The sequence below is a fragment of the Petaurus breviceps genome, unplaced genomic scaffold (assembly GCF_028583685.1).
Source record: "Petaurus breviceps papuanus isolate PSGF00001 unplaced genomic scaffold, PetGlider_PUasm1.0 84, whole genome shotgun sequence".
Classification (NCBI taxonomy): Eukaryota; Metazoa; Chordata; class Mammalia; order Diprotodontia; family Petauridae; genus Petaurus; species Petaurus breviceps.
In genome coordinates, this window is record NW_027186645.1 from 15,354,290 (window position 1) to 15,381,176 (window position 26,887).

General features: G+C 35.9%; 1 protein-coding gene across 1 annotated transcript in view; it reads left to right on the top strand.

The window, feature by feature from the left end:
• CFTR (CF transmembrane conductance regulator) overlaps positions 1 to 26,887 on the top strand; it is a 188,706-nt gene that overhangs the window by 69,489 nt on the left and 92,330 nt on the right. The window contains exon 12 of the mRNA XM_069106964.1: positions 22,316 to 22,410. Within this exon, the coding sequence (XP_068963065.1) occupies positions 22,316 to 22,410 (95 nt within the window). The remainder of the gene's footprint in view (positions 1 to 22,315; positions 22,411 to 26,887) is intronic.

Sequence of the window (26,887 nt, forward strand, 5' to 3'; positions counted from 1 at the left end):
TAAGGAAGAATTTTCTCTTCCTCATTTTTTTTGTTCTAATCAATATCTTCTCATAGCACTTACGTGCTTAATGGTCATAGGAGTGGACAGAGAGATAAATTTTCCTGAATGGAAACATTTCACATAGTTTTCTAATTTGTTTGTCATTGACTAGAGTTATTCAAAAGTTTTATTAGAGGTTAGTATGTTTATATTGGTAGATGCTGACAGAATGACCTTCAATAAATAGGCATGAGCCCTAGGTCAATAGCCTCTAAATCCTGTATCCCTACCTTTTGTCTCATCTCTCTATACTCCCCCCACCTTTTGTAGTCTAGCTGAGCACCTATCCCTATTGTAAACAACCATCATTACAGAATCATAGAATTTTTCATTTAGAAGGAATCTCAGTAGCCATCTAGTCTATAAATTTCCACTGCAACATTCTTGACAAAACTTTACTTGAAGACTTCTGAAATCACAGTCAGTATTGTTGAAAGCAGGTAAGGAGAAACTGATCTAATTAGACCCTAGGGAGCTGTTTTCTTATCCAGAGTAAATCAGAATCTCTCTCTCTCTCCCTCTCTCTCCCTCTCCCTCCCTCTCTCCCTCCCTCTCTTCCTCCCTCTCCCTCTCTCCCCTTCCCTCTCTGTCCCTTTGCCTCTCTCTTTCCCATTTCCTCACCCTCTCTCTCCTTCACCCTCCTCCCCCACATTTATCCATCCTTCTCTACTATTCCCCAAAAATGGTCAACCATCTTCCAATTAAAGACTTCCAATAATGAGAAACTCATTATTCTCCTACCTGGTACTTAATATCAGTTTCTTCCACTTCTGGACAGCTCATTTTGTTAGAAAAAGTTCTCTTTGCTCCCCTTTATGCTATCTAGGACCAAGTAAACAAAACTGTTCCTTCCTTTCCTCCATCTTGTATTTAAGCAGTTGGTTATTTGAAAGCAAATGTAGGACTTGACATTTACTCCTCCTAATTTTCATCATATTAGGTTTTCTCCATTGTTCTTTCTTGCTGAGAAATTTTTGGGCCCCAATTCTGTCATCAGGAGTCTTAGCATTACATTTGCCTTTTTCCTGCCGTGATACTGATATTCTTTGACTCTACTAGGATTATGACCCTGATACTATAGCACCACATTGGTCAGGAAAAATATTACTAGTCAGGCCCGCGTTAAAGGTTAAATAGGGACAATTCTCATAATGTGTAAACTTGAAAGGAATTGGGGGAAGGAAATAAGATTTTTCAAAGTGGGTGGTGTCTCAAAGATTTTTAGGTACTATTTATCAACAAAATTAATGTGGTACTTTGGAGATGAAGTTTAAGATTACTGTCACTAGATATTAATCATGACACTCATTGCCTAGCTATCGTCACTGAAAGATTTACTTTGCAATTTGAAGAAGATAAAATCTGATTGTGTTCAATCTGCCTGTTCACTTCATTTTAAAACTCCTAGTTGGGAGGAAAATTGGCAAAGAAAAGGAATTCTTTCAGTAAGGAGAGTTATATGGTTATCAAATAAAAACACCTGTCCTGAAAAATAAATTCCATTATTCAGATAGCACACTAATGAATTTTGACTTTGACATCTGGGTCAGAAGTTCTGATAACCACTAACCTTCATTGTAGTTTAGGCTTAAGCATTAGATAGTCCTCTGAAGGGAATGAATATGTGGTTTGTTAGGAAAGGTTTAAATAAAGTGTTGTGGAAATGATATTTTTTACTGAATCAAGGGAGATAACATGCAAAGTATGGCACATTGCAAACCTTAAAGCACTATATAAAGGCTCTCTCTTTATTATTTACAATACTGGACTGTATCTTATCTAACAGAAAATGAATGATATCTAAAATAGATATTTGAACCAAACTGAAAAGTAAACCATGATTTTTTAAAAATGGAGTGCATTAATGTACAGAACCTGGAACCAGATATTAATCTTAAATTTTCTAATCTGTAATCCAAAGCAATGCTTTAAAAAGCCTATGTTGGCTAATCTGTTTAAATCAGAACCACATCTATTTATTTTCCAAGACTACTGAATTAGAACTAAACTAATAACTTACAGTCAGCAAATATTTTTAAAGTGTTTTGTATACGCAGAGCATTGTGCTGGGTGAGATAAGGCAACTTTCATAGAGTCTACTGATGAAAAGGATGTTATGACATAGACAACTGTAACTGGAGTTCTTTTGTTTTTTTAAGTGGGTAGTGACATGATTGAAACACTGTTCTAGGAAGACTGATCTGTCCACTAGTGTGTAATCAGTCAATGCTTCCTTTGTACAAGGCATTGTGCTAAGCACTGGGGATGCAAAGAGGCAGAAAACAGTCCCTACTCTTAAGGAGCTCACATTCTAAGGGAGGACACCATATGCAAACAAGTTTGTACAAATAAGATATATCAAGAATAAATTGGAGGTAATCTCACTGGGAAGGCACTATGGTTAGGGAAGGCCTGGGAAATACTTCTTGAAGGTGAGTAAATTATAGGCAACCTCAGAGGAAAGATACCAAATTGTGGAACCTCAGAGACTCTTTATTCTAAACCATACTTGACGAGAATACTTGAATCTCACCTTACAGGTGGCACATTGGAGGGAGGAGAGTCCAGCCAAGAGATGATGTAGGCCTGAACAAGATTGTTGGCAGTTAGAATTAAAAGCCAAAGATATTACAGTTTACAAAGTACTTTCCTCCAAAAACTACCCCATGAAATATATAGTACATGTGTCCACATTTTATAGATGGAGAAACTAAGGCTGAGAGCTTAATTACTTGACTGGGATAGCATGGCCAAAAGTGAAACCCAGCAACTCTACATCCTTATACCTTATTTCATTACCATGCTTGTTCACTATCAAGCAATGTTATCTCCCCAATATTAACATTCTTGTAACTTCACTTATATACCTAAAGCCTCTATATACCATAACATAGTCTTGTAGCTGTTATAAAAATGCCTGAACTATTAATTCCAAATAAAAATATTGCACATTTTTCTCTAGAAAGCTTTGAGGCTTACTGCAACAGTCCCTGGCATATAGCAATTGCTTAATAATTATTTATTGATATTTATTGACTGACTAGGCAATACAAATAAGATTATTTTGCAGGTGTAGAAATTGAGTCTTAGAGAAATTAAATGACATCTATGGTTCTATAGCGAGCAATTTTTTTTGAGGCAATTGGGGTTAAGTGCTCTGTGTAGGGTCACAAAGCTAAGAAGTATCTGAGGTGGCATTTGAATTCACGTCCTCCTGACTCCAGGGCTGGTGCTCCATCCACTGTACCACCCAGGTGCCTAGCATATTTTTGAGAAAGCTTACCTGACCTTAAGTCCAGTGCTCTTTCTACTGAACCCGTCTCTAAATATAAGCACGTGTCAGGATACCGAGGACACATACACAAGTGGGTATGCATCTTCCTACGCCCCCAAGTGAAAAGAGCACAGGGTTTGAAAGCAATTTGACTGAGAATTCCAGCTTGGATATTTAGAATTTGTAAAATCTTTGTGCCTTGGTTTCCTTATTTGTAAAACAAGTGGGTTGCAGTAGAACTCTGATGCTTTTTCTGTAATCTGTGAAAAGTGTAAACCCAGACAAGTATAAATACTTATTGTAGGTTAATACACTTTCAACTATATAAATTCACACAATGTAGGTTGAAAACTAAATAATGCTCTGTTGATAACAGGGAAAACACATAAGAAAATCTGTTAGTTTATACCTTTTGTTGTTAACTCAAATAATTAGTTTATTCAAATTTTTCTAATGTTAATTTAAGTTATTTATTCCTCTCAGTGAATGATTCAAAACTTCTGAAGGGAGAAACCTTATGGTCTTATTTATTCTTTTTCTTTTATGTCTAATGTAATATATCTGATGTAGTCAGTATTTAATAAATGTATTTACATTTTCTACAAGATGAAGTTTCATATATATTTCTTTTTTTTCTTTGGAGGGGGAAGGCGGGGCAATTGGGGTTAAGTGACTTGCCCAAGGTCACGAGGCTAGTTTTGTGTTAAGTATCTAAGGCTGGATTTGAAGTCAGGTCCTCCCGACTCCTGGGCCGGTGCTCTATTCACTGTGCCACCTAGCCACCCCAAGTTTCATATACATTATATATATATATATATATATATTGCAGTTCTCAGCAAGGATTAATTTTCAGACAATGTTTTTTCTATACTGAAACATGTATTAAGGTTTGGGGACTTGATTAAGCTAGAAAGGGTTATTCTAAGTAATAGAACTAAAATCCAAACTTTTTTTGTCTGTGATATCACTGGCTAGGGCAGAGATGTCAAATATGCAGCCTGCAACACTCCCAAGTGCAGCCAGAACCAGATTAAAATATAATTGAAAAAAATTTAACAAAATAAATAAATATGCAACAGAACGTAGACAATGTGAATATATAGTTTTTTAAGTCAACATGTATTCTCCCAGGAATCCTTATGTACACTTTGTTCCCCTCTTCCCTCCCATTTCATTTCTATTTGGGTTTGATACCACCGAGAATTCCTAGTGAGGGAACTTCCACTACCAAAGCAGATTCCCAGCTCTTTTGCAATTTGTAGACTTAAAATTGTCAGGGACCAAGAGAACTTCAATGATTTGGCCAGAGTAACACATCCAGGACAATATTTATCAGAGACAATTGTAAATGTGTACTAATTGCTCTTTTCTATTATAAATATTGTCTTTTATAAGTCAGAAACACTCATGCTATTCATAAACATATATTACACTAAAAGATACACAAATACAGATAATTGTGCCTACAGAAATACGTTTAAAATGTCAGAATCGAAAACAGGTAAGAGGATTTGTGGATTGGTGGAAATCGGTAATGACTTTCAGAGTGGGAAAGTTACCTTTCATAGTGCAAAGCACAGAACTAGCAAATAGTCAATATTAATAACAATATTACTAACTCTTGAGTGGTTTTCGACATCTCAATTAATAGGCTTTATTCAGTCACCTTTACAGGCAAATATTCACTTCTAAAGTTCATGTTCAGCCATCCTGAGCTTTTTTCTCTCCTTATGCAAGTAACTCTCTTGTCAAAGTTTAATCAAAGGCGATAACACAATTATAAAAGGAGATTTATGGCCTTTTTCCTATCTCTAAAGTCCCAGGAAGCTAACATGCGCTTAGTAAATATTGCAAAATTGTACAAGGTGAGTTGGGAGGAAAAAAAAAAAAAAACACCCAACCCTTTCTGTAAGGGTTGGGTGTTTTTTTTTTTCTTTTTGGTTTTTTTCCTTCTGTTTAACAGTACTGTATACCTTTGCTCCCTAGTAGGTTGAATGTAATGAGAATGAGCTTTATTTTATCAGTTCCTCTTTAAAAACCACTGCTTCTGTTTATACTTTTTTGGATACTATTAGAATGATCACAAATGATTTGTTTATTTTTAAGTGAAAAGGTAAATATTTATGCAAATAGTCTATATGAAAAGTTTGGATGTACTATAGCTCTGTGGGTAATAAAATGAGTTAATCTTTATCATACAATGACTTCGAATACTACCTTGACCTTCTCTAGCACTTTTCTCTAAATGTTTCCAAGTACTTTACAGTCTGAAATTAATCTTCTTACCCAGAATCCTTTGAGGTGGACATTTCTTATAGAAAGTAACCCATTACCACAGTAAGTAGCCAAGCCACTTTCTAAATTGTTAACCTCATTTGGGCTTTGTTGGAATCTAGCATTTAAAGTAATGACTAGACTAATTAAATTGATTCCACAGATGCCTAAAAGTCTGGCCTATATGTTTTCTCTACATGAGACTAGTCATCTAAATATTTTGTAAGGTATATAGATTAAGTGAATAGGGAGCAGGGAACATCATTAAACATTGAAACGTTCCTTCAGGACATAGTTTACCTTAAAATGCGGACTCTGTATGAATTCTAACCTTAACATCCAATATTACAGTGAAAAGTAATTTCAATTAAAATCTGATAACAGTCCTTCCCACCTTCACTTCACATAGTTCACTTTTTATTCTTGGATTCAAGTTGAACTTCTTATTATATCAGTTCTTAATGATGATTTTTCCCAGTAAATTGCTAAGAGTTAACTTCTGTTTGCTTTGAGGAAATTTATAGTGTGAATGTATCAAAACTAAATTTGGCTCAGTGTTCCTATAGTGTTTTTCTAAAGAATGCAGACTTTTGTTGCTAGCTTACATTATTCAGCCAAGGTTGTATTATAGATATCTAAGTTACTACCTTTAATGAAATGAAAATCTTTCTTAAAGGTTGAAAGAGCTAACACCCTTAAGATAAATGTGAGATTTCTTAGTAATCAACAAAGATAAAGTGAATATAAAACAATGTGTTTTATATAAAATTGAATAAAGAGAAAAGACAAGCACTAATAAAGTAATCTAAGAATGAACAATAAACTAAGTAGGTAAAACAGGTAATCACAGTGATAGGCTATTACTATTCTAAATGCCTGATTTTTAAAAAAAAACTGGACTTGTTTAGAATTCCTTTGCTTCTACTCTTATTATTGCATTTCATTTTGCTACAAAAGATGTTAAGTTATAGTCTCAATAGTATTTACAATGGCAAAATAAACATAATTCATTTTCATAAATGAATTCAACAGCATCTTTTCAGATGCCAGAATATTTTAATTGTTTAACTTTTAAGGTTTTTGGGAGGGAGGGGACAGCCTATGGTTGTATTGATATAAGAAACTTCTAGTGAGGAACTTCCTATACTAGTGCTTATAGGCAGCTATTCTGCAATGTCTAGTTTTGGAGAGTTGTCTGGGTACTGAGAGGTTAAGTGATTTGACCAGGGTCCCACAGCATTTGGAGAGAGATAGGACTGAAACTCAAGTCTTTCTGACTTGAGTCCAGTCACTGTACCATACTGGTTCTCAATTTTTAAGTGAATTCATATAATCTAATATCTGTTTTAGATTACAATCCTCATTTAAAAAACTTATCTTTGGAAGGCATGTAGCTGAACAACATGCAAGTTGATATAGGGACTATGGTGGAATGAATGGGAAGATTGTTGGACTCGGAATCAGGTCATATTTAGGTTTATATACTGGCACTTTGCTCACTTTGGCAAGTCATTTAACTACATGCAAGAAAGAAAATTTAGGTTTCATGTAAGGAAAGACTTCTGAACAATTTGATTCATCCGTAATGGATATCCTCAGAATGGACAAGATGGCCCGGAGGGCTTTTCAGACTCCAAGAATCTGGGATTCAGCACCCTCTTTGATGCTGTTTCCTCATCTGTAAAACAGAGATTGTTGTTTGTCCTTTGTTCTTGAAGAGGACCAATGACAGCAGTTTCCTCATCTGTAAAAGAGAAATAATAATAGCGCCCATTTCCCAGAGTTGTTATGAGGCTCAAATGAGATAATGCATGAAAAGTACTTTGCAAACCTTTAAATGATGTATAAATCCTAGCTATTATTATTATTATTATTAAGATTTTAAATATATAAAATTTAAGCCCCAATTCAAGAATTTGTTGTATCATAGAAAATTATGTATCTGTTATTTGGAATGTAATATATTTTCCCATAAACAATCAATCAGTAAGCATTTGTTAAGCACCTACTGCTTGTCAGATACTTTCCTAAGGGCAAAAGACAGTTCCTGTTCTCAAGGAGCTCACAGTCTAATGGAAAGACATTTTTCTCTGGCCTGCCACCCACAGTCTCCTTAAGCTATTATATACCTGAAACTTGGCATGATACATAGAATCTAATCATCATACATAAGAATGTTTCTGTTAAAAATATACTTAGAGTTTCAATCTGCTCTCAATAGATAGCAGTACAAAAAAAAAAAAGCAAAACACACACAGAGTAGGATCTATGACTTTGTCTATCCCTTATCTGCTTGGAAGACAGAGGGATTCTGTAAATCCCTGGGGATGCTCCTACTTCGTCCAGTTTGGGGAGTAAAGGTGATAGAAGAAGGGCATCCAAGAATCAATCATCAAATTCCTTGTTCACTGAGAGTAAGAAGAAGGGCATTTGGATCTATGTTTTAAAGTTAATTCTTTCTATTGAGTTTGTCAGGAGAAGGGTTCAGGGCCTTGTGGGGGCAAGGAATCCCTGTGTGGCTATTTGCACAAGTTATGAGCCCTGGTTCCTGTGCCAATTCCCATGGTTTGGGGGTGTGAATTCCCAACTCTGGAAAAAGTAAAACAGCTGATTGGAGCAGTATCACGAGAGGGGTACTGGATCTGAAATCAAGAGAATCATGTTTCAATTCTCCTGCAATTTGTTATCTCTGTGACCTTGACAAGCCAATCTATATGATCCTCAGTTTCCTCATTTAGTTGAACCAGATGACCTCTAAAACCCTATGATCCTGTGTCATTTCTCGGTCCTTACTAGTGTTATCCTGTGAGAGGAAAAGAGTGCTTGGGCAAAAGCCAATGGATCTAGTGTAGATATGAACATAATTAATGGCAAGTGGTGAAATGTATACATGTCCTTATCATTCCTTTCCTCTTGCCTCTACTGATTCCCCCCTGGACTGGCCCTGAGAATACCTGAGAGATAAGGACTGTGGGGGGTAAACCTCAGGAAGGTGGTTGGGTATGGAGAAAGGGAAAGAAATTGTAAGCTATGATTCAGGAGGAAATGGGAATGTCAGGAGCCACCATCTATTCCAAGGTGGCATTTAACATTACAAAGGCTTCAAAGTAGTTGGGTAGGAGTTAAGAACTCTCTGTATAGTAATATCTTAGTTAACTGGCTTGATTGCAGAAAGAGATATTTTTAATGATCAGCTTTTTGATTATGAGGTAAACTGATTAGCTCATTTAGATAGTGTAAGTCTTCTAGTTAAGAACTTTTTTGCATAAGATATAAGAACCTAACTCAGCATATATGTAACATTATATTATTGATTGTCAATTGTGATTCTTTAAAAATGCAGAACTTTACTGAATCTTGTAAACTAAAAGTAAACAAAGACCAAAAAATTAAAAAAATAAAAATAAATGTGGTAAAATACAAAAAAAAATGTAGAATTTTACCATATCTTGCATTTGTTAACCAGATAGATCAATCCAAAGTATCAATATATTTTGAAGGAGGCTTCATCAAAATATATAAAGTTCTTTTTAAGTCAAAGAAAATAAACCTAGAGAAAAACGAGTCATTTTCTCTAAACATTATACAGGATAAAAGCAATAAGCTTTAGAATTCTATGAGAAATGAATGGTATTTGAAAAATGGAATCTGCTTAGAAATGTTCATACATTCAGAACCAAAGGTAATTTGGAGAGTTCAGTGATAAAAATGCAAATAGCAGGTTATTCCTGATTCCCTATTTAGGCCAATAATCCTACACATCACTCTGTCTCTGGGTTGTAGATTGATGGCTTTTGAGAGCAGTATTTTGTATCTTCTAGGCCCAGACTGTCCTCTCCTTTAAATCTAAGGGCCAAATCCAAGCTGTGGGCTTTGCCAGTTCTCTGAGGATACGAGGGTGCTGATTACCTGGTTAAACTCCAGAAGCAAGACTACTTAATATGTGAACCAGAAAAGGCTATCGAACAGATTCATGAATTTGAATCGAGTTTCCCTTTGTTCCCTTTTCCAAATTTGTTCATTTAAGTGAGATTTATGACTTGATCAGGCTTATTAGTAAATGAAGTCAATGAGTATTTGAATTTTACCAGTTTTTCATTTCACAACAGAGAGTCAGGTTTACTGGATTCTTTGTTAAACCTTTAATCCACCCAGAAGGCCTACATTGATCTTCATTCTCCCACTGAATATCTACTAGCTCCAACATTAATCTTTTCCCACTTCAATCCATGCCAATGTCAGACTATTCTTCTTAAAACACGGTTGATCATTTATCTCTCTTCCTTGTTGTTCCTTAAACTAGATACTTCCATCTCCTCACTCTTCATTGACTAGAATGCTCTCCCTTCTCCTCCTCCTCCTCCTCACCTCCTGGCTTTCTTCAAGTCCTAGCTAAAATGGCACCCGATTATTTCCATTTTAACCTGTATACAGCTGTTTGTGGATAGTTGTTTGCATTTTGTCTACCTCTTTGGACACTGAGTGTCTATTGGCCTTGTTTTTTTTTCGTCTGTAAAATGGGGATAATAATAGCACCTATCTCATGAGGTTTATTTAGGGGCAGCTAGGTTTTGCAGTAGATAGAGAACTGGGCTGGTATCATCTTCCTGAGTTCACATCTAGCCTCAGACACTAGCTGTGTGACCCTGGGCAAGTCACTCAACCTTTTTTTGCCTTGGTTTCCTCATATGTAAAATAAGCTAGAGAAGGGAATGGCAAGCCAATCCATTATCTTTGAAAAGAAAACCCCAAAATGGGGTCAGGACGAGTCAGATATGAATAAAATGACTGAACAACAACATGAGGTTTATGTGAAATTCATATAAGAAAACATGTATAAAAAGGCTTTGCAAACCTTAAAGCACTATATCAATATGCACTAGTGTTATGAGTATTACTTATCCTCTCAGTGCTCTAAGCATTTCTTTAGGACAAGGTGTAGATTACATTTGTAGAGGAAGTTTTTTTATGCTAAAGTTCCTTATAATGAGGAAATCACACATCTACTCCCTATCCCCCCTCCCTTGTCTGCCTTAGTGCCTTGTGCATAATGGGTAATTTAAAAAATTTGTTGAATTGAATTGGATATGATATATATGCAATAATTACAAAACGAAAATTGAGAATAAAGTGCTGACAGTTCTTCAAAGTTTGAGAAAGGAAAAGAGGTTCTGACTTGGTGGAAGGCTTTGGGGGAAGGCTTGATAGTTTAATTAGTTCTTTAAGTGTGAGTAGTATTTCATTAGGCACTATGGAATAATGAAATTGGGCTTAAAGGTAGGATGCCTGTGTTTATTTGCCAACTTCAGTGTTTCTGGTTGTCTGAGCAAATCTCTGAACATATTTAACCTTTAGTTTCCTTCACTATAAAATTGGGGTAAAAATGATAGAGTATCAACTTTTTCAGTTCTTCAGAAAATCCTAAAATTTCTTTGAATCTAAATATTTGATTCAATGAATGTATTTTATTAAATATATTGTTTTATTGAATATTTCTCAGTTTCACTTAAAAATTTTAACATTCATATTTAAAATTTTTAGTTTTTAAGCAATCAGGGTTAAGTAACTTGCTCAAGGTTACACGGCCAGTTATTACTGGGTGTGGTGCTAAGTGTCATCTTGACACTGGGGCTGGTGCTCTTACTCACTGAGCCACCTGGCTACCCTTAAGCAATTGGGGTTAAGTAACTTGCTCAAGGTTACATGGCCAGGTGTTTCTTGGTGGGTACTAAGTGTCTGAGCCCGGGATTCAATCCCCAGGTCGTCCGGACACTGGGGTTGGTGCTCTTACTTGCTGTGCTACCTGGCCGCCCCAATATTTAAAATTTTTGATTTCCAAATTGTCTCCTTCCTTCTCTCCCTCCCACAGCCCTTGAGAAGGTAAGAAATGTGATATCAACTCCATATAAAGCCATGCAAAACATATTTCCATATTAGCTATGTTGCAAAAGAAAACACACACAAACCCAAGACAAACAAAAAGAAAGTGAATAAAAGGGGCGGCCAGGTAGCACAGCAAGTAAGAGAACTGGCTCCAGTGTCCGGATGACTTGGAGATCGAATCCGGGGCTCAGACACTTAGCACCCACCCAGAAACACCTGGCGTGTAACCTTGAGCAAGTTACTTAACCCCAATTGCTTAGGGGCAGCCAGGTGGCTCAGTGAGTAAGAGCACTGGCTCCAGTGTCGGGGCTCCAGTGTCAGGATGACCTGGATCAAATCTGGGCTCAGATACTTAGCACCACACTCAGAAATAACTGGCCGTGTAACCTTGAGCAAGTTACTTAACCCTGATTGCTTTAAAAAAAAAAAAAAGCGAAAAAAATATGCTTCAATCTACACTCAGTTATAATCAGTTCTCTTCCTGGAGGTGGACAGCATTTTTCATCTTGAGTCCTTTGGAATTGTCTTGGACCATTGTCTTGATTGGAGTTGCTAAATCTTTTACAGTTGATCATTGTTGTAATATTGCTGTTATTATGTGCAATGTTCTCCTGGTTCAGCTCACTTCACTTTGTATCAGTTCATATAAGACTTTCCAGATTTTTCTGAAACCCTTCCACTCATCATTTTTTAAAGCACAATATTCCATCAGAATCAGATACCACAGCTTGTTCAGCCATTCCCCAGTTGATTTCCAATTCTTTGCCACCGCAAAAAGAGATGCTATGAATATTTTTGTACAAATAAGTCCTTTTCCTTTTCTTTGGGATACAGACTTAGTAGTGGTATTGCTAGGCCAGAGCACACAGTTTTATAGCCCTTTGGGCATAATTCCAAATTGTTCTCTACAATGGTTGGACAAGTTCACAACTCCATCAACAATGCATTAGTGTCCCAATTTTTCCATTTCCCTCCAGCACTTGTTATTTCCCTTTTCTATCATGTTAGCCAATTTGATAGTATGAGATGGTATCTCAGAATTATTTTAGTTTTCATTTCTCTAATCAGTAGTGATTTGGAGCATTTTTTCATATGACTGCTGATAACTTTGATTTCTCTGAAAATTGCCTGTTCATATCCTTTGACCATTTATCATTTGGAGAATGGCTCATATTTTTATAAATTTGACTCAATTTTCTATGTTTAAGAAATAAGACCTTTAGCAGAGAAACTTGCTATAAAATTTTTTTCTGCAATTAATGTATTTTCAAATTATCAGAAGAAATTTAATTTGCTAAGACTACATTAGCTTGCTAAGAAATCTAATAAAGATTTCACCTACTACTCAATCTAGTGAACCACAAAAAGAATCTCAACCAATATTTCAGCTTATTACTATATTTCAAAACCAACATCTTAGAGTAGGTTAGATTTAAAACTTCTGCCTTTATTTTAACAGAAATTAGCTTAAAAAAAGTAAATTTAATTCAGCTTTGTGGAGATTTTATAGTATAATGGATAGAATAACAGGCTTGGAGTCTGGGCAACTGGAGTTTGAAACTGTTGTCCTTGGGCAAATTTCTTTGGATAACTCCCTAGGATTTATCTATGAAGACATAAATGAGTTGCCCCTGCATCAGTGGAAGTCCACTGAGAGACTCTAATCCTGATAAAATCACATCTCCTTAACAGGCTTTAGCTAAACCTATTGTGTTGAAAATGCATTTCTTCTTCATCTAGAACTGATGGTATGGAAAAGATGAGTCCTGAAATTGTTTAGTTAAACAATTAGACCAGGTTTAATTGGCTTTTTGTGTGTGTGGAAACAACAACATTGTATAAAGGTAGCCCATTTCCGTGACTGAAGTTTTCAGGTTTTGTAAGCAAATTTTAAAGAAGAGAACAAAGTATGTACCCATATCTACACCTGTCCATTTTGAGTATATGTACAGATATGAGGACGTAGGATTTTAGAGGGGCAGACCATCCTGCCAACTACACCAATTGTAAGACCAGATGTAAGGGTGCTGAGCTGTTTTGCCCTGATATGCCAATTGTAGGGATGCAGACCTTCAAAGACAATCCTGAGATACTGGAGAAAGGCAGGCCCATGCCAGTTTGGTTGTATACATGTAGATTTATTAGGGTTATTGGGGGAGTTTACTCATGGTAGCAAGAGAACAGAATGGTATAATAGAGCCTCGCACCAACCCCAGTACAGGTCAGATATTATATAGGAACAGAACAAAGAAGGCATAGTGTCAGGGATGGCCCAGGGTAACATGCAAGTATTCCCACAAGATGGTGGAGGTTCTTTTGTGTTTACATTCACTCAAGGTAGTTGACATTATTCTGTGCAGTCTTAGGTTACATTCCCCCTTTGGCTACCACAGTACAACAGAGTAACCAGTGGTCTTAGAAATGATAATCACTTATTAATACATTTCATAGAATTGTGTATCCAGAACAGGTATCAGAGGTCATCTAATCCAAAACTCCTCAGTTTGCAAATGAAGAAATTGAGATCTAAGGAAATTAATGGAATTGCCTGAAGTCATTTAGATAGAAAACACCAAAGGCCACATTGGAAGCCAAGACCTGGGACTCCAGAGCCAGGGCTATCTCTGTCCTGAGAGCTACTGAAACATATTGTTCAAGTATGAATTTTTGGAAATGTTTGATGTTTTTCAGGTGTACTTGGACATTTCTTCAAACAAATCTAAAAATTTTTCATATTTAATTCTCCTTTCAGCTGTATATCTTGAAAATAGTCTCCAACTATATAGACAAACTCCAGGACAGAAAATGCAATCTAGTGATAATTTCAAGTCCTGAATACAATAGCGGAAAAGTAAATATAAATTTTGAATTCATTTTTAAAATACTTTAACTTTTTTTTTAAATGTAAATATGAATACATACAAGGTGGAGAATTAAATTGCCAAGGAAAGTTGATTAAAATTCACTATTGGAATCCTGAATATCTTTTTAGAAGGGATGACTGAGAAAAAAAAATTAAACTAAAAATAAGCACTTAATCAAATGCCTTTTGCCCAGCAAGACTAGAAGGGAGAAATTCTTCAATGTAGATTCTTTACTACTATAATAGTCTAACTTGCTAAAAGGGTTACCACATTGTTGCTTACTAAAACATTTATCTATCTAACTGGGTGTTTCCTTATGCAATAAGTACTGCTTTAGTCAATCATCACAAAGTGTGGGAAAATGACAGCAATGTTGGTATTTGTACTCACTGCCAAAAAAAAAAAAAATCAAGCCCAGTAGTACACAGTGTGTTGCTGCTTCTAAAAGGAGGATACAGATTCCCAGAAACCAGGCTACAAGGACCAGAAGACATGTTTTTTTGTAATTAGAAGATTGCAATTAAGATGGATGGAAAGTGAATGGAAAATATTTTAAAAGCAGTTAAATGTTGTAAAATTTGAAACTGTGTCAAATATATGTGATGTTGACCAGAGTGCAATATAAGTTTACTAAGGTCATAAGCAAAATAAAAAAGGAGCAGATATAACTATTTTAGAGGAATTCTAAGTCTACAAAAAGCATACCACAGTACACAGGAAAATGTACATAAGGGAATTATAGGTAACATTAAATTTTCTTTAAAAATCAGCTTTCTAGTTTTCTTGCCATCTGTAATATGTATTAAATGACATCATTCTCTGGACATGGAGAGATGGCTCATGTTTTCCTGCCAGATTTTGCTCAAAGCAGAGAGAGAGAATTAACTAGGCTCTCCTAGAGACCATGCTCCTAATGTAAGTTACTCTTTTGACCATCAGTTCAGTCCTTTAGCCATTACACTTGAATATATTCCACTTTAGAAGTTATCTAATCTGTGCTGTTCAAGTTGTTTTTTTTTAATAAATAATTGAGGTAAGAATGGATAGTAATACATTTTATTTTGTTAAGAGCATCTCAAAATGCTTTGTGATGTCAAGTTGCTAATCTTTATAAATAAACAACCAGTGTGAGGCAAGAATTATTCTAACCAAGGTGACAAGTGGAAGAATTGAGTCACAAAATTTCTGACCTCAGATTTCACAATAACTTTGGCAGGGCTTAGTGTAAAATTTGAGTTTGCTATTCACATGGTACAGGAAAGACAGTGATGCATTTATTTTCAGAGAACCTAGATTCAGGTCCCAACTCTGCCACCTGTATGAACTTGGGAAAATAGTTTTTATTCTCTGACCCCTAGTTTCTTCATTTGTAAAATAAAAGGGTCATTCAAGGTGACTTTTAACATCTCATCAATCTGTTACCATAATTAAATATTCCAGATATTTATGAGTTCCTACTATGTCCTTTGATTGTATGACATCCTAGATGCCTAGAAAAGGGCACTACACAAAAATCCAATTTTGGCTCTAATACAGACTTGGGAGTAAAAATGCTGGGTATGTCATCCATTTTCCATTTTGAGGCTTAACTGCATTCCAGGAGCACACCCTAACTAAAATAGTACCAAAGCCAACTCTGGTGAAAAGTGAAGAGAGAAGAACCTGCATTCTGAAAGCTCATGCCCTAAAATTTGGGACAAGGAAAAACCTTAATTATGTGGGAAACTGATGTTCATCTAGCATTTCAGGAGTCCAACCTGAAGCATTTCCAGAATGTAGGGCATGACTGAAAAAGGGACAGACCATCTGAATAATAGGAGGATGCTGAGTGAATGAGTAAGTGAATGGATGAATGGGGAAAGTCCATTTACAGTGGAAAGAGGCACCATTCTTCTGTATTTTTTTTTGACAATGAGTGGCTGAGCAATCACATCTGGAAGTCTTATCAGTAAAAAATAAAAATGTTGCTATGACTAAAAAAAGTAATTGCAAAAAGAAGTAGAATGTGGTTAGTGAGAACTGAGAATGAGTATAAAAAGCTAATTGTTTTTTCCCCTACCTCTAATTCCACTTTTTTGAGGAGGATAGAAGGAAGGAAAAGAAGGAAACAAGCATTTGATGAGCACATGCTAAGTGCTTTAGAAATATTATTTTATTTGATCCTCACAACAATCCTGGGAGGTACTATTATTATTCAAGTTTTACAGTTGGGGAAACAAATGCAAACAGAAGTAAAGTGACTTTTTCAGAGTTACTAAGCTACTAAGTGCCCAAGACTGGATTTGAACTCAGGTTTTCCTGACTCTAGACCCACTTCTCTGTCCACTCTTCCACCTAGCTGCTTTTGGGTGTGAGATTCTCTGCTTCACATCAAACCCCTGAAAATAGGATTTGAGATGTGATGGGACAAAAAGGGAATGATATCTCAGAGTTTCTTTGGAGTGTTTTAATTTTATTCCAGTACTTTTGGGAAGATAAAAATAATTTCTCTTAAGGAAGCCTTTTGATGTGTTCTTCTATTTTCTTTCCATTAATCCTCTTTCCACTCTTATAAGAGGCAGTCAGGAAAAGGATGGGGAATTTTTAGAAAAAGGAAAAGAGAGGGGATCTCTTTTTGTTTCTTCCCTGCCTCTTTCCTCCTACTTCATTGGCAAGGCCCCTCTATAAATGTTGTCAGTTCCTGGGGAAGAAATTTGGGTAGAGATTCCTGTTTTGTTTTGTTTTTTAATCTTGTTTTAAAGAATGAAGAATAAATGTAAAATAGTTTATTTTCTGATCTTTCTTTCAACACTTCAATTTACTAGAAGTGGAATAGTCCACTTAATACCTCTAACATCTTGTCTTTCCATATTTTTCCCCATTCCAATTTTCCTAATTCTCTCTCCTTATACTTTCTCTCTTACACTCTATATCCTTTGGCTTATCTTTTCTCTCCCATTTACTTCCTCCAGTCTATTTCTTTCCTCTCTCATGACCTCCTTTCCTTCTTTCATGCTTGGTGTTGTGACAAATGGATTTGAAGTAAAAAGACCTAGATTAGAGATGCAGGTTCACAATTTACTAGTCAGTGACCATGGACAAGACACTTAAATAATTTTGAACCTCAGTTTTCTTATCTACAGAATGGAAGTATTCATAGTTGTTCCTTATCTCATCAAGTTTCTGTCAACAAAGTAGTTTGTGAAGTGTACATCTTCCTTCTGTCTGAAGATGACATTTTTCCCCCTTTCTTTCATTATGTTTGGTGGTTCCTTCATTCCATATATGCTGAATCCCTAAAATCATTTTTGTTCTCTCACAGGAAACAGGACTGAGGCTTAATACATTGTTATAAATCATCTTTTATTATATTACTATACTGTATATGGGAAGAAGAAAAAAGATAGTGCTTTAGGTGAAAGAGAGGAAGGGAATGAATAGATTCTATGGAGAGGAGTAACTATCCAATAATTTCCTTATTATTGAACCAATTTTTTTTATGTCCTCCATAAATTGTTTTTCCCAATCACCCTAACCTGAGACATTCTCTCTCACCTGAACTCTTATAGTTTGTCTGTTATAACTCATTTGGATTCATTGAGGAAAAGAGGGAAGAATACTGAAGGTTGGTTGAGAATAGCTACCAGAATCTTAAATAGTTGATAAATATGGCTTGAATAAACCTTAAAGGAAGACAGGTTACTGAGTGATGGTGGTAAGGGGAGAGCCTGGAAGTAGCAAGGGTGTGCAAGGAGTATTCCAGTTCCCCCACCTCAACCAGTTGATCAGGGTGAATGAGTGAAAGATCAGCCAGTGCTAGAGGTGACCAGGGAAGCTGTGTCATCAGGAAGGAAACCAGATTTCAGTGAGTGCAAGAAGACAGAAGAAGTAAGAAAGAAAAAAGTTTAGGATGCAACCTTGTTTGATACTAGTGTAATAGACATTCTAGAAAGCACAATGGAAGGAGTGGGGAGCTTTAAAATGGGGTGTTGGCAGGGTTGAATTGAGGGATATGGGAATGAAGGAACAGCCATAGTTGGTGGGGGAGGGGGAGTCAAGAAGGGGATTTGCATGATGACAGGTAAAGGTTTAGAATCACTGGGATGAAGATTGAGTGATAGGTTGGGAATAAGATAACCAATGAGGAATGAGTTCAGACCAGGCTGTCATTCTCCATGGGAGTTAATCCTGGGAGCAGAGTTTCCCTGGAATGTGGGGCAGCAGTATACAGATGAAAAGGTGCTAAGGAGCCAGGCAAGCTAAATGATGACCAGGATGTGCCTGGAACCTGATCCAGTAGATTACCGGAGAGGTCAGGGAAAGAAACCCTAACAAATCATTGCAGCCCAAATAAATAGCAGACATTCGATAACTATTTATCTGTTGATCAGTTGAGGAGTTGGAGAGTACTGGTCATGGAGACAGAGGAGAGGGTGAGATATAAATGGGAAAAAGTATGGGAAAAGGCCAGAGTATGGGGTTGCTGTGAATAGGAGAGAAGAGGAAAAGAGTTGTATGAAAATGGAAAAAAGACTGAATGGGTGTGAGGCCACTCAAATTTCACAGAAAAAAAAGAGCTACTTATTAATAAGCCTGTCTTCCACATTCATACTCCCCATTACAAATGCTTGGTGATTGCAGTTCTTGGGCAATAACAATGATATTTATACTATTCTCGTTAGTGAAGATGTGCATTTGAGATTTTTTTTAAAAGCTAAAGTCTTTAGATATACATTTAATTAGGCAGTAGTTGGAATAAAAATAGTAGTTGTGGGGGGTAGCTGTTTCTCTAGTAGTGCGAAAATTATAATAGTTTATACATGAAGATAGGTGTCCCCTTTACATATATATGCACAACATCTTGCCTGTGGTATATACTGTGTGACCCTGAGTGTATCACTTAACCTCTTAGTGTTGTAGGTAACTTTCTAAGATGGTAAATTTCAGAGTAGATGCTCACCTGCACTCATAGAAGGAGTTTCCTCACCTGGTAGTTCTTATATACCAATGAAATCACAGAGATACATCTGTGTGTGATATTATATATATATATATAATATATAATATATAATATATATTATATATATATAATTATATATATATAATATATAATATATAGTTTGAATATATTATAGATCATTCTGAACAATTGTATGAACACCAACACTTTCTGTTACATGTGGTATAGTAAATTTCATTGACTAACATTCTGTAAAGTCCTAAATCTAAAAAATAAAACATTATTTAGATTAAATGATATGTGGAAACATAGAATGCTGTATGGGCTACAGTAATTGTTCAATGATTTTTATCCTGTGTTCCCATTACTTAATTCATAACATTAATGTAGTTGCAAAGCTACCAGGGTAAAAGGGGAAAAAATTATTTCTGTTCCTTCACTATAAAAAGGAAGTCTGGTCCAATTTAAGAGATATGGTGATTAAACTGGGATAGACCTGAGAAATCCTCACAGTTTGCCCAGTCCCAATTGCTTCTGGGAAATAATGCTGATTTTGACACAAACTCAGACTTTTTGATCACTTCAGGAGTGACCTTCAGGGTATATATAACTAGGGGTGTGATGCAGCCAGCTCATACTGGCTCAGGAAAGTCAATTGTTAAATTTGTTGGCAAATGCTATAAATCAAGACTTAATTTACTGCTTTGTTGATTACCTAGACTTAAGAACGTAATGGTGATGATGTTAATAATGCAGATTAAGTGTAAAATATGCTGTGTATAGGTTTTTATTTTCCTTCTGCAGAGCCAGTTTTTAAACATTTACCAGCAAGCACATCCCAATGGATGACCCTGTTGGGCTATTAGTCCTTCTCTAGGATGAATAAGAAATCCTTAACTTCTACTTTACTGAAAGGTTTAAAAACTGGAAGTTTCCTCCTTTTAAAAATTCCCCATCATTATCATCAATTCTCTCTTCTCTTCCTGCCTCAGCAAAATAGGTACCTCATCTCCTTGTTGAGGTTAGCTTCTCTTTGTGGGTTCTTAATTCTCTCTGCTAAGACTTTGCCTTCAGCAGTTATATAACCCCTCATTCTCATCTTTCCACTGGCTCCTTCCCATCTGTTTATGAGCATCCTGAAGCTTTGAACTCTAATAAAGTCTTTCCTTAATCCTTTCTATTCCACCCAACTAACATCTCATCTTTCTTCACCTCTTTAGCATTAAGCTTCTTCAAAGAATAGCCCACACCTAATGACTTCTCTCTAACCCCTGGTATTTTGTTTCTGTCCTCTCCCTAAAAACTAGAAAAAAAAATAGTATTCTTTCAAAGGTCATTGTTAATTTTTTTGTTCCCCCCGCCCCAGGCTTATTCTCTTTGGTTCCTTTGAAGTATTTGACACTTTTATTAATTACCACTCCTTCTTTCTTGATCTTCTCTACTTTGTTGGCTTCAGAGATAACATGTTTTTCCTTATCTCTTTCTTACTTCTACAACTGGTCTTTCTGCCTCTTTCACTAGTACCTTGTCTTTTTTTTTAAGTGTATTTGCTCAATTTAACTAATTCCTATGGCTGCAATTATCTCCTCTATGAAGGTGACCCTTAAATTTTTACATCCAGGTCTCACTTCTCCTGAGCTCCAGGATCCCATCTTAGATTATCTACAGGATGCATTTACTTTAATCTATATCTGATGTCCATTTTATATCTATAATGATACCCTAACCTCAGTATGCCTTGTACAAAGCTTCTTCTTTCTCCAGAAATTTTCTCTTTTACCTGACCTCACTATTTCTGTCAGTGTGACTAACATTCAACCAAATCTTTCCCTTTTAAAACATGATGTTATCTTCCCACTATCTCGTCTCTTATATTCATTTAGCAAATCCTTTATATTCTAGATCACCAGTATCTCTTCTTATTTTTCCCAGTTTTCCTATTCCCACTGTAACTACCATAGTATAGGTCCTCATTACAATTCATCTAAACTTCCTGAAAGAACTTCCCACCTTTTCATCTTTTCCCCCACCTTACAAATCATCTTTAATGCTGCTGCCACACAAAATTCCCTTATGCATGGTCTAGTCATATCATTCTCCTGCTCAAAATTATTTAATGATTCCCTATTGACCGCAGAGGAAAGTTGAAATTCCTTGTCTAGTGTTCAAAGTTCTCCACGATTTGGTGGAAACTAATCTATCTTCAACCTTGTATGCTGTTCTCTCCACTGCCTTATATCTATATACATACTTTTAGTTACATAATACATATATGTGTATACACACATATATAATATATAGTATATCATAATATACATAAATAATAATTATGCAATGCATATCTCCTAAAAGAAAGAACCATTCTTTCCTTTTTATGGCACAAATGGCTCAACTGAACTATTTGAGGAATTTTGCAAATAAACTCATCTTATTCTAATTTATGTGGCTGTCTTCTTATTCTTCATGGCACCCAGTGCCTAGTATAGATTACTCAACATAGTAGGTACTCAGTGTATATTTGTTGAGTGAATTTTTAAAATGAATTTATTTTACTATCTCGCAAAAATTTTTTATTAATTCTTCCTGTGCTTACTAATATCCTAGCAGTAATGCATTATTTCTGAAGGAGTACTAGTATTATGGGCCACATTTAAAACTTGTAATTAATTTTTTTTTTATAATCCAGGTTTCTGTCTCTGTGCTCATCAGTGTGGTTACTTTTAGTTACGGTGAAATATGAATTCCCTGTCAGGTAGAAAGTGTTAAGTTGTGATTTGTTCCCTTGTATTGCTATGTTATTCTACTGGAATCCATTTAATTGTGAATTGAATTTCTTATTCAAATACAGCTTTTTCATGTCATATTAATTTCATATTAAGGATATTTTAATGAGATTTTTCCCCTTTGGAGTCTTTGCTTCAATTTTAAAAGTCATAATTTCTCAGGAAAGAATTATGACAGAAAGTTTTCAGCTGACTAAAGTATACATTTTCATTCTTATAATCAGTTGGTAATTTGCATGTTTTATTCTTTTAATAGGAAATATCAAAGTTTGCAGAAAAAGACAACACAGTTCTTGGAGAAGGTGGAATCACTCTGAGTGGAGGTCAACGAGCAAGAATTTCTTTAGCAAGGTTAATATATTGGTATTTGTTCAATTGAAATTTGCTATAACTACAACATTTATGAAAAGGCACGGAAGTCTTTCAATATATTTTAGATCATTGATTTAAAATACCCTAGGCTTAGTGAGATAATGCTAATTCTATAAATGCAACCAAACTCTCCATTCAAGTACATCTTTTCAAGTAACAAAATATTTAATTAAGACTCACTAGCAAGGTATCTCACACAGGTGAGGGGGGCAGAATCTTTCTGAATTTTCCTTCTCCCCCTAAGAAAATTGAATGTAATCTCTTAGGCAAAGGAGAAAGAGTTTTCTTACTCTTTGAATAAATGTCCCCTGGAATGACTTTCCCAGAGCACCCATAAGAGGAAGGAAGAATGGAGGGAAGAAAGAAAGGAGAAAAAGAAGGATAAAAGGAGGGATGGAAAGAGAGGAAAGGATAGAAGGAAGGAAGGAAGGAAGGCCGGCCTTTTTTTCCTGGGCAAGTCACCTAACCCTGTTTGTCTCAGTTCCTCATCTATAAGGAATGGCAAACCCACCACAATATCTTTGCCATGAAAACCGCACAAACATGGTCATGGGATTGGACATGACTGAAACAACTCAACAACAACAGCACCTTCTCAGTGTGGTCTGTTAGCCAGCATGGTGATCTGTGTACATCTCTTGGGTATGAATGGTTGCCTTAGTGCCTCTGGGATCATCAGAATTTTTACCAGAACTCCTGTATTCAGACAAACATTTGCATTATCTCCTACATAGTTTTTCTTCATTTTCTTTTTTTCCAGATAAAGACTATTTCCAGTTACAGTGGGAAGTCATCTTTGTCTCTCATATCTCTCAGTTTACTCTCTGAATTGACAAGCAGCTTCCATGGGCAGCTGCTTTTCCCACCCTGTGGTGGATACCAGAATGAATTAATTCTTCATGTGTGGCTTCTTCTTTAATGAAGCCTGTACCTCTTTAGACAACCCCAGCATCTAGTTACAAATCTGGCATGAATCTGATATCCTGGGACTTCTCCCAAAGAAAGTAGCTCTCTTGACTCATACTTTGTGGGCAGTAAGGTCAGATAGGAAATAGACATTATTGACAATTATAAGTTTGCCTTTGGTATGCTATTTGATCCTCGTGATAGCCCTGTCAGTCAGATAGGGCTTACCCATTATAATCGCCATTTTTCAGAAGAAGAAACAGACTCATAGAAATTAAATAACTTGCCCAAGGACACAATGCATGTCTCTGGGAGAGGTCAGATTTGAATCCAGTTTTTCTGACTTGAAAGTTCAATGATTATTTTTTCCCTTTTGTTACACCTTGCTGCCTCTTATAGCCTCTAAGTCTATGTTGTGCCTTTGTATTTGTGGATATACATTTGCCTTATGTACCTTAAATTCACAGAGGAAGTTTGTAGAAAATAAGTATGATTTTCAGTTTTCCATTTTGTCTCAGAGCTGTGATTTCACTGGTCTAAGGAACTCTCTCTCTCTATGATGAAATTCTCTTTCTAGGTATAGATCAGCACATGCTGTGCATTCTTTGGTCTTAGAAATTACTTAGAGGTCACAGAGAGGAGGGAGTGTATCTCAGTGGAAAGGGTACTGACTTTGGAGTCAGAGAAAATTGGGTTCAAATGCTGGTTCTGCCACTTCTTATAAATGTGACCTTGGCCAAGTCATAGCCTCTCTTGGCCTTGAGTTTTTGCAGCTATAAACTAAAGAGGTTAGATTTTACCTCTAAATTCTCTACAATCTTTCTGTGACCCTATGACTTGCCCTAACTAGTATGTGTCAAAGGAAGGACATAAATCTAAATTTTCCTGAGTTTGAGGCCAATTCTCTCTCCCATAGTTTTCATTTTAATAGGCTTAAAGGTTAAAAAATTTTTTTAAAGAGGAAGCTGAATTATGTTAGTTGACAAAGGCTAGAATTTATAATTGTTAAAGAGGAATGAATACAACAGACTGCCCTTACCAGTGAGGAGAATTATACTGGAGCTCATTGTATTTTGCAAAGAGGTAATAAATCATAAATTGCTAGAGTCGCATAGAAACTCAGAGTCATCTAGCCTAACTGTACATAAAGCATAATTCCCCTTCATAATTGATTAATTTATTTTTGAGAACAAAAATATTAAGTATGTGAATCATAATTCAATTTAACCAGTTATCTTCGATAATAAAATAAATCCATAGCTATTTCCCAATCATTCATGTCTCATTAGAGTTGTTAAGAAGGGAAAAAACTGACTCATTAAGGTTTTACCTGGGTAATGAGAACAATGACCTTGGTAATTCACAAATGAGTTGAGAGTTGACTCAGCCTCTGCCTCTTAGTAGTCCTCTGTCCGAAAGAGCCTTTTTTGATTTTCTCAGTTACTCATGCCTCACCTCCCAGATTTTCTTCTCTCTTTATCTTAGCAGAAGAATTTGAACCCAGAATCTCTGATTCCAGGCTGAGTGTTCTTTCCCATATACGTATGGGATGACATTGAACAAGAAGTTATTTTACACGTTTTAAATTCCTCCAATAGAATGTATGCTTCTACCCTGAGGGTAGGGACTAGACTTTTTACTTTTCTTCGTGTCCCCAAAGCTCAGTAAAGTGCCTGACACATGGTAAACTTTTAATAAATGAGTGTTGAATGACTATTCTAGTACATTTGTGAATGAATGTGAGAAGCTTCTGCAAAGCTTACATTTCTGTTTTTGTCCTTTCTGCAAATAGTTTTCAAAAATACAAAGATTCTATTTGACTTTAGAAGCTACATTGATTGGTTCCTTTTATATTTACCACTCACTCCTACCCTGTAAGCATTTTTCCTTCTTGTACCATTCATAACAATAAGATAAAAATAAGCTTCTACCTATTGGAAGAACTGAAAGATAGTCACAAAAGCAAAATTAAAAGGAGAAGCAGTATCCATTCCTTTTATATGATTGCTCTGAATTTGTCTGTCTCACTTTAGTGGGAGTAGTTAGGCCCTATATAAGTAAACCAACAAAAAGCAATTATATACAATATCCATTTTTCAAGGTTAGGAGGTCCCTTGATTGCTAATGAATGAGTTGTAGATCAACTGTTATCAACTATAGATCACCTGAACACATTACATAGACAAGACCAAGTATTACAGAACCCATTTTTAGAAATACCAACATTCTATCCTATTTTACTACCTAAGAAGTTTGGGTCTCTTGGGGTTTCTTTTAAGATAAATCTGATTTTTATGACTTGGGTTAAGGCACCCAGATTCCAGCATGAACTCCAACCTCTGAGGGTAGCCCTTGAATGGTCTTAGCCTTTCTAATGCATCCTGAACAAGACTGAGTCAAGAGTAGACCAGGCTCCTTAGCCTGGCGCTGTAAGTCAATAGAATCCTGCAAGCATCACTAGAGTGGGAAGCAGAGGTCCTAGGCTAAAATCCCAGTTCTGCTGCTGAATACCTGTTTCACTTTGAGTAAATTATTTTACATACCTTAGTTTCCTTATTTGTAAAATGAAGGTGTTGTGGATTAGATGTTCTCTAATGTCACTTCCACTCTAAATCCATAGCTTATTGTGCAGAATTTTATAAAGAAGCCTTTCACTAATCTCCAGAAATACCCCACTTTGTTCAGGAAAATTCTCCTTCCCTCCCTCCCTTCCTCCCTCCTTTTCTTTTCTCCTTGCTTCTTTTTTTCTTCCCTTCTGAGGTTGCTTGCACTTCAGAGGTTAAAGAGGTCCCTGAAACTTGGTCAAAAAGAGCGTTTTTTTCAATAATTGAAAAACACTAATGTAGAACCAGGGTAAAATTTTAGATATACTTTCAGGTTTTTTTCTGAGACAGACACAAATCCCTTCCCTTACTGTACTACTAATATGTCACCTTATTAATTCTTCTGATTTCAATGGCCATTTAGTAGATATTAATGGAATTTCATCAGAAAGTACTTTAGAATGCAAAATTAGCCATTAATTGATTGATTGATTCATTGACTGAGTCTTTCCCTCAGAAAAAACCAAGGAAACTTCTCTTCCCCATAAGCTTTTTCTCCTTTGTGTCTCATACTTCATACTCATAGGCTTAGACAAACATCAGTGGTTTTGGCCATATAATTTATTAACAGTAAAGCACAATACATGACACAGATAAATATTTAGAGAATGCATTGGCTGTGAGAAAAGTCACTGCCAGAGTCCACTGTGTGCTCTTTAAAAGTAATTAAAGAAGTTGACTAGAATTCTCTCCCCATTAGCTACAACTTTTGAATCCTCCCAAACTCAAAACTGTTTAACAGTTCTGTTCTCTCAGGATGAAATATAATTTCACTCACTCAATTCACCTCCAGAATGATAGTTAAACTCAGATCTCTCAAAATATCTCTTCAGACTCTCAAATGGCAGTGAATTTTGTTAGTCACTCACAGACTCATTCTTTTATAGAGTTAACTGTAGTCTTTTATTACATGCAAGTTAGCCCTCCACATCTCCTTAGGACAGAAA